General features: G+C 50.7%; 1 protein-coding gene across 1 annotated transcript; it reads left to right on the top strand.

The window, feature by feature from the left end:
* The first annotated feature begins 7,818 nt into the window (after positions 1 to 7,818).
* On the top strand, positions 7,819 to 8,751 carry LOC118700677 (olfactory receptor 14J1-like). The gene has a single exon (XM_036405271.1). The coding sequence runs from the start codon at positions 7,819 to 7,821 to the stop codon at positions 8,749 to 8,751; it is 933 nt and encodes a 310-aa protein (XP_036261164.1).
* The last annotated feature ends 294 nt before the right edge of the window (positions 8,752 to 9,045 follow it).

Genomic DNA, 9,045 nt, shown 5'->3' with positions numbered 1-9,045 from the left:
ATTTCAGGGCCTCGTGGAGCCAAAGGGCCATTGTGATCCTGCAGGGCACCGTGGATCCATGGAGAGCATTGTGGCATTGCAAGGCCCCATGGAATCATGGAGGCCATTGTGACACTGTTGGGCCCCATGGAAGGAAGGGGCCATTGTGACACTATGGGAACTTGTGGAACCAAGGGAATCATTGTTGCACTACTGGGCACCAATGGAACAAGGGGGCCATGGTGACACAGAGGGGCTTCATGGAATCCAATCGACCATCATGACACTGTGGGGCCTTGTGGAACCATGGAGACCATGAAGATTCTTAAGGACTTGTGTAATCAAGGGGCCATTATGACACCTGAGGGCATCATGGGAGCAAGGAGCCATTGTGACACTGCAGGGCCCTGTGGAAGCAAGGGAACATGAAATAGGTGTGGCTGCCTTGGCCTCCCAGGGGTCACCTGACAGGTCTGGCTGACCTTGGAATGTGGAAGGCCACTCCCATCTGCCCCTGAAACACTGGGGCTCTGGGCTTTCCTTTGTATGGAAAAGAACTGTCCATCTTTTCAAGGCATCCATGGCCAAAATTAGGATTCCACCTCCAAATTTCTGTGTATCCAAGGATTGCTCCCAGAAAAAAGCTGCCAGGACAGACAGGTCTGGCTGGTCTTTGACTCCTGAGTGCCAGAACTCACCTGTTTTCTAAACACTGGAAAAGGCTCTTTGCTTTTCTTTGTATGGAAAAAATCATCCTTCTCCAGGCACAAATGTCTGAAATTAGGACTCCACATTCATAATTTCAAATATCCAAGGGTTGCTCCAGGCAAACCTTCCAGGACAGACAGGTCAGGCTTGCCTTGGCCTCTGGTGGCTGCCGTTCATCAGCTCCTGAAACATGGGGGCTCCATGCTTTCCCTCCCATGGAGACCAATGTGACATTTGGGAGCCTTGTGAAATGAAGGGGCCATTGTGACACTGCAGAGCACCATGGATCCAAGGCACCATTGTGACACTGTGGAGCCTCGTGGAACCAAGGACATCCCTGTGGCTCTGTTTGGCCACATGGTCCCAAGGGGCCAGAGCAAAGCAGTTGTGTGGGAGTTAGCCCAGCTGTGACTCAGAGTCAGACAGATTTTACCCTGGAAGAGCTGGGTGCGAGTCTCAAGCCCTGGGAATCATTTGTTTAATTTAGGGTGAGTTTGAAGAGTTTCCCCATAAGTCTTTAGTGTTGTTATGCTAAGTTGTCCCAGTTCTACTCCCCTATTGGTTACTTGTTTTCCCTATAGGGTTATTGTTCTAGAGTGTTCTACCCTCAAGTGTATATTTTTTGTTGCTTCGCCTTTATCTCAGGTCTTTGAATCCCACCCCTCATACTGTGCTCGACTTCTCCATGTTTATTGTTTTTCACCCTGTTACTAAAGTTCTTTTTGGGCAACTCCATTGTTCCTGCTTGTAGGAGCATCGGAGGTTAGGACGGTTGGGATGGACGGAGACGAGAGATCTCTGAAGCCAGGTCTTGGAACTTGTGGTTTATTGCAAAGGGTGTGGGTGCAAGGGCCTTGTTTGGAGCTGCCAGCCACAGTTCGGAGCAGGCCCGAAAGAGGAGCTCAAAAGAGGCGCCCAAAATGGATGCTCAAAAGAGGAGGGGAGTTCCCGTAACAATACAATAAATCTTCTTCTGTGCTGCATATTCTAATTTTCACTAACCAATCTAGTACAAGACACAAATCTTATAGCATTTACATACAGCCTATAAGGATAATTACATTACCATACTGTGTTACATTTCAAACCCTAAAAACTACCCTTTGGACCCCTTCTGCCAAGCTAGTAGGGTCTGCTCTGACCCTTGGACCTGCCTGCAGGCAGAGGGTTTTGTTTCATCAAAAGAAGATTACCTTCAGCCGGCCATACCATTGTTTTCCAGTTGTTCAGTAACTAAGGCTTGGTATCTCAAAGCTTGCTTTCATTTCAATCTCACTTATAGTTTCCATATTCTCAAAATCTTTTGCCAGGCAATCATATTTATAAGGCTTTCCTGTTTCATCTTCCCCAGCATCTGCTCCTTTTCATTTTCCCCACCCTTCCCTGAAGTTGGGGAACCAGAAAGGTTTGTCACAGCGACCCTCATTGCGACCTTTTGTGCCCGAACAGGGGCCCTGACATTCAGTCATGTCGGCTGGGGTTAGCTGATGGATAGGCCAGCGCTCCCCGGGATTTTGGATTGTGCCGGGCCGGCAGATTCATCATTGCTTCGAGGGACCTTGGCCAGGATCCACAGGGACAATGACAGTTTCACCTGCGTAGGATTGCAGGGGGGTTTGGGGAGACACAGGACATTTATTGCCCATTTTGCCGCTGTGTTTTTACAATATGCACCCACATCCCATAACTGATTTGGGGTGTTCCAGTGGCTTCTCCACCTAAGGCAGAGCAAGAGAAAAATGGGCAGCCGGATGTCCAAAGTAGAAAGGTGCGTATATGGATGCTTTAAGTTAATTCTCACTGATCATGACCAAATATCTTCAAAGAACAAATTAAAATCAATCTTGAAGTGGATCATTTAAAAAATTTCCAGACGCCCCAGAGCCTGACCATCCTCCCTCCATCTTGGCTCCTCCACTTCCTGCTACAACAACCCTCTCTTCTGCCCTGAATGAACTTCCAGACTCCACCCCCATGACTGAGGGTCACGCCCCCACTGTCAATCATTCCACCTCCAGCCTGGGCCATGCTCCAGAAGGCCACCCTGGAAGTCCGCCATCTTAAATCAAGGCCCTTCCTCCCCAACACCTGACAAAATGGCAGCACCCTCTGCCTCATCCTCCGGCAACAACATAACCCCACAATCAAAGACACTAAGCCACACTGTCACACTATTTCTAATCCAAATGTCTCTGATACAAGTTATTCTTCCTTCCCAGAAGAAAGTTTGGACTCAGAGACGCCTCACTGCTCAATCCCAGAAGATTCCTGGGAAAGTAAGGAGACTGGCAAATAGTCTCAAAATTCCTCGTTTCCCCTGTATGTTATGAAAGGAGGGGGCAGAATCTCAGGTATCAGACATTGGTTTATGGGGAAATCAAGGATCTGTGTAGGGCAGCTAAAGACCATAGGAGGGGCTTACCTTGTTTTAATGGCCTAATGAGGGCCATGTTTACAGCACATGTCTTAACCCCCTATGATTTAAAATATATTATGACCATGTTGTTGTCACCTACAGAATACACCCTGTAAAAAGGGGGATGGAAGCGTTAACTAAATCAATTAATAGCAGACTAGGTTAATAATGAGGCAAGGGCAGAATTGACAATCAACCATCTAGCTGGAGAAGGACAACACAGCCTAGCAGATGATCAAGCAGCAGGTATCCCCAGAGAAGTATTGGATGATATCAAAGAAATGGCTTTGAAAGCTTGAATCCAGGTTTAGGATGGTAGCACCCCCAGTTTGGACTACCTTGGGTGGCTGCAGCTAAAGCTTTAATGCAATCAGACCATCCTGAGTGCCTGTTAAGTAAGCAAACCAATGCTGCCTCCCTCACATTGAGTGGCTGCTCTCAGACACAGAGACCATCAGACACGCCACCTTGCAGAACAGCGATAGAGATTTTACTCTGGGCACATGGGCATGGCTGTGTAGACTCTGAGGGCATGTGCTGCATGAACCTCTCCAGCCACAGCCAGTCAATGCACAAGAGCATTCAGATACTGAAGGAAGGGTTCAAGAAGCTTCAAGTGGAAAGCAAAGACTGGGTCAATAAACTCTTCCAATCCAAGGGACTAAAGGGTTGGATGATGTCTAGCTAAAAGAGGACTATTAATTCTCTTAGTGGTTGTTGTTGTATTGTTAATTGTCCCGTGTTTGTTTGGATGCTTTTAGAAAGTCTTACAAAATTCTTTCAGTTCCATCTTTGTTGTAAAACAGAAAGGGGGAAGATACCCAACACAGGATCCTCATGGACTCCTTGGAGGAGAGAATTGGAGGCCAGGATGGCACAAGAACCTCTCAGAGACTCAGTGTGGGAAGGAAAATCCTTAAAAGAACCTAAAAGTATTCTTAAATCCATGAAGTACCTTAAAAACCTTGAGTATTTCTAGGCATTAATGAGCCCCACTGAGTGTCAGTACAAAGCTCTCAAGGGACTTGTTAAAGCAGATAATTGGGGCCATGATTGCACAAAACTCTCACAGAATTTGTATCAAAAGGGAAACACCAAGTACCTTAAAATAACTGAAGTACCCTGAAGCATTAATGAGCCCCACTGAGTGTTGTTACTGACAAAGCCTCTCCAGGGACTAATTACAGCAGATAATTGGAGGCCATGATTGCACAAACCTCTCAGAGACTCCAAGGCAAAAGCCAAACCCCAAGTCCTTTGAAAAACCTGCAGTCCCTGCAGGGAGCATGAAGGAGCCCCCAGGGCCATTGCTGAGCAAGGCTCCCCAGGGACTCCTTGCAGCAGATCCTTGAGGCCACTGGGATGTGGGCTAGGGGGGGATGCTGAGGGCAGCACAAGGGGCTGACAGTGCCCAGCCTGGCTGGGGCTGTGCCAGGAGGCCCCAGGGCCTCAGGACAAGGTGTCTCCTCCCAGCCATTGCTGGCACAGACCCTGCTGTGCCCCAGGCCACCAAGACTTGGCTTCTCTTTGTCCCCACCTGTCATCACTGCCTGCAGTTCTCTGCTCTGCCTGGGGCCTGGGGACACTTGCTCAGTCGTGTCCCTCAGAGGGACCCATTAAAAGTGCAAGAAAGTTTGGAGTTGGATTCTGCCTTGGAGTTCTGGAGAGGTTTCTTCAGCTCCCTCTCAGGGACTGATGCTCAGGGCCTGAGCACAAAGCCCCAGAGGCTGATTAAAGTCCTTGTGCTGTGTCTGTGCTGCTGAGCTGGGCTGGGCTCCTGGCACAGAGGCAGCTCCTGCTCACCAAGAAGAGCTTCAAAAGCACATTTCTCTGGATGAGCAGCTCTTCTGCCAGCCCAGCAGGGCTGGGGCACTGCCTGCAGCCAGCCCAGGCACAGCACAGAGGCACAGAGAGCTTCAATCAGTCAGGGCTGGGAAGGGGCTGAGAAGTGCCTGGGGCACAATCACTGCCAGCCCTTGGCACAGGAACCTCTGGCTGCAGGACAATGCAGCTGCAGCTCCTGGAGCCATCTCCTCAAGCTGGAACATGCCAATGCCTGCAGAGCCTGTGAGTACATTCTCTGCTTGTCTCTTGTGCAGAGCAGCCAGGGGTGCCCAGGGCTGTCCTGCAGAGCAGGGTCCTGCAGCCCAGGGCGCTGTGCTGGGGCAGGGACTCTGCTGCCTGCCAGGGACAGCTCTCAGCCAGCCCTGGCAGCTGCTCCCAGCACTGGGGAGAAGCTCTGGGGGGAAGGAGCCGCCCTGAGCAGGGCAGGGGCTGCTGCTGAGAGGGGCTGGGTGGGGCAGGGCTGCTCCCAGCTCCAGACCAGCCTGGGCACAGCTCCGCAGGGCACTTCCCAAAGAAGGTAAGCCTGGGATTGCTGGAAAGATCAGGAGCTTTCCGGAGAGTGTTTTCAATTTCCTGCTTGAAGAAGGATGGGAACATTGGGGTGATGACAAAAAGATTTCTTTTATTTTATACAATTTTCATATATTTGTAGCTCTATAAATTACTATTACATAATTATAAATCTATATTCCTTTTTTAAGTCTATTAAACTCTTAATGAAATCTATTACTATTATCTACATCTATAACTATAATCCTTTATTAACTTTATTATTTTCCCTAACCTTTTTCTTTGATTTTAGAAAAATAAGCTGATTGTCTAAATGCATTTCTGAAATACATATAGTATACAATACATATAGTATCCTGTATAGATATATTATTATCAGGAAGAGGACCTACAAGACCTACAATTTTTTTGACCAGAATGTGAGCAGTCATAACAAAAAGTGAAGGCAAAGAAGCCCTTGGACCTAGTCCAATGGATTGAGCCAGGGATGTGTAACTGGGGTAAGTGAATCTCCTATTGGATGTTCCTGTGAAATATCCTAATTAATCAACCTTAATAAATTGTTGAAATCAGGCCCCGGGTGTGCCCCATCCCCCCTGGGACACCTGGAAGCTTCCAATTAATGTCTGGTTTTTACTTTACTGTTCTAACACTGTTGCAAGGGAAATTTTTTCTCTTTTGATTATTAAAAAACAAGGGGATGAGAGAAGCAGAACAGGAATTGTATTCCAAGAATCCCAGGACATTCTGAGTTGAAAGGGACACACAGGATCGTCAAACTAATGTTTGATCTTTTACAGGGACTGCAGAACTGTAAATTAAGTTGATCAGTGTCTCTGCTGGGAGCCTCCCAAAGGGCCCTCAGCCACTCCTCAGCCCTGCACAGCAGCAGCATCACCTTTGCAGGGCCCAGCAGGGCTCTCCTGAGCTGCCCTTGCCCAGCTGCACACAGAGCCTGCCCCAGCCGGGGCCCTGCACACAGGCAGGTTTCTGTAGGGCCCCAGCCAGGGCACACAGGCTGGGATGGGCTCTGTGAGCGCTGGCAGGGACAAGGCTCCTCTCAGGAGGGAATGTCCAGGCCCAGGGAGATGCTCAGGGAAGCAGAGGGGGCTGGAGAGAGCAGGGCTGGGGCAGGAGGGCACTGTTGGTGTGTGGGAGGTGCCGGGCACAGCTGGGCACGGGAACACTGTCCTGAGTGCCCGGCTGTCTCTGCCCTGCCCTCTCAGGCACAGCACCACAACATCTGCTCTTGGTTCTGCCCTGCCCTGACATTGGCACTGTTATCTGCTGCTCTCAGGGAGGCTCTGGCATCTGCAGCAGCTGAGTCAGGCACTGCCCTTGGCATTCCTGCCAGGCAGGGCTGTCCATGGGAATGGGGTGTCCAAGCTTCCCTGGCACCTGTGGGGCTCTGGGCAAAGCAGTCCATGGGAAAGGGGAATGAGCTGAGCCCCCTCCCTGAGATCCCATCATGGGCACAGCCAGGGATCTCCTTGCTGTGCCCTGCCAGGCTCTGAGCTGCCCTCCTGGGTGCAGATCTGTGCCAGAGCCTCTGGGAGTTCCCTGAATGTCCCACGGGGAAGGGCAGAGCTGCCACAGCTGAGGAAATGCTGCTGGGTTTGCCCAGGGAGCCGTGAGTGTCCTTGGCACAAGGGGGTGCTGAGACCTTGCCCAGAGACCTTGAGAGAGGGTGAGACATTCAGGGATCCCTCTGCTCTGGGCAGGGTCTGGTTTATCCCAGGGTGACCCAGGAGTGTGACTGTGCTCTGATTGCAGCCAAAGGTGCAAAGCTAGGGCAGCTGGGAACAAGCCCATCCAGCCCCTCACCTTCCCTGAGCCACAGGGAATCCTTTGCCTCTCCCATCTCTCAGTAGCAAACTGAGGGCAGCAGAAATGCTGGGGATTTGTGACCTCAGAGAGCCAGGAATGATGTGTGGGTAGGAAAACAATTCTTAAACCAACTCATGCCATCTATTTCCTTTAGAACTTTCCTTTAGGAAAAGTTTCCTTTAGGAAAAATGCAGATGCTACCAAGCCTGTCTGCATTAGGAGTGATTTCCCTGACAAATCCTGGATATCCAGCCTTGTCCCTCTGCCCCATGGCCACAAACTCAGGGCAGTGGCGCAGGGATGGCTCCTTGGGAGCCCCCACGCACAGGCCTGGCTGCTCCTGGCATACTCAGCCAGCACAACTGGAGCTCAGGCAGGGACCTGGATGAAGGATTTCCCAGAGCAGGAACAAGGCTGGGTGAGTCCCAGCGGGGCAGTCTGCAGGGAATGGCCCAGGTTTGGCTCAAAGCAGCCTCTGCTGACTTGTCACTGTCCTTTCTCCATGAACAGGTGCCCATGTGCAGCCCCAGCAAATGTCCAACAGCAGCTCCTTCAGGCACTTCCTCCTGCTGGCATTGGCAGACACGCGGCAGCTGCAGCTCCTGCACTTCTGCCTCTTGCTGGGCATCTCCCTGGCTGCCCTCCTGGGCAATGGCCTCATCATCAGCGCCGTAGCCTGCGGCCACCACCTGCACACGCCCATGTTCTTCTTCCTGCTCAACCTGGCCCTCGCTGACCTGGGCTCCATCTTCACCACTGTCCCCAAAGCCATGCACAATTCCCTCTGGGACACCAGCAACATCTCCTACTCAGGATGCGCTGCACAGGTCTTTCTGCTTTACTTCTTCCTTGGATCAGAGTTCTCCCTCCTGACCATCATGTGCTACGACCGCTACGTGTCCATCTGCAAACCCCTGCACTACGGGACCCTCCTGGGCAGCAGAGCTTGTGCCCACATGGCAGCAGCTGCCTGGGCCAGTGCCTTTCTCAATGCTCTCATGCACACGGCCAATACATTTTCCCTGCCCCTGTGCCATGGCAATGCCCTGGGCCAGTTCTTCTGTGAAGTGCCCCAGATCCTCAAGCTCTCCTGCTCCAAACGTTATCTCAGGGAATTTGACCTCATTGCAGTTAGTGCCTGTGTGGTATTTGGCTGTTTTGTGTTCATTGTTTTCTCCTATGTGCAGATCTTCAGGGCTGTGCTGAGGATCCCCTCTGAGCAGGGACGGCACAAAGCCTTTTCCACCTGCCTCCCTCACCTGGCCGTGGTTTCTCTGTTCATCAGCACTGCAATATTTTCCTACCTGAAGCCCCCCTCCATGTCCTCCCCATCCCTGGATCTGGCCCTGTCAGTTCTGTACTCGGTGGTGCCTCCAGTCCTGAACCCCCTCATCTACAGCCTGAGGAACCAGGAGCTCAAGGCTGCAGTGTGGAGACTGATGACTGGATGCTTTCAGAAACATTAAACTGCTGGCCAATTTCTGCAAATCATTTGTAATAAAAGTCACCTTTGATAGTACATGTTGGCTTCATTTTGGAGGTTCTTTATCTTTTATTTTAGGTTTTTAATCTTTTCTACAAATAAATGTCATTGGGCCATTGGTCATTTTGTTTCTCTCCACCTTCCCTGTGGCCACACACTGTGTCAATGAGGGGCTGTGGTCTTGGTGGTTTTAAAAGAACTAAAGGATGTCCCAGCAGAGTTTTCTGCAGAGATGCCCTTTTGTTGCCTTCTCTGGAGCTGCAGCAGCAATGTCTGT

Source organism: Molothrus ater, chromosome 34, assembly GCF_012460135.2.
Source record: "Molothrus ater isolate BHLD 08-10-18 breed brown headed cowbird chromosome 34, BPBGC_Mater_1.1, whole genome shotgun sequence".
NCBI lineage: Eukaryota > Metazoa > Chordata > Aves > Passeriformes > Icteridae > Molothrus > Molothrus ater.
This window is presented reverse-complemented; position numbering and strand designations above follow the sequence as displayed.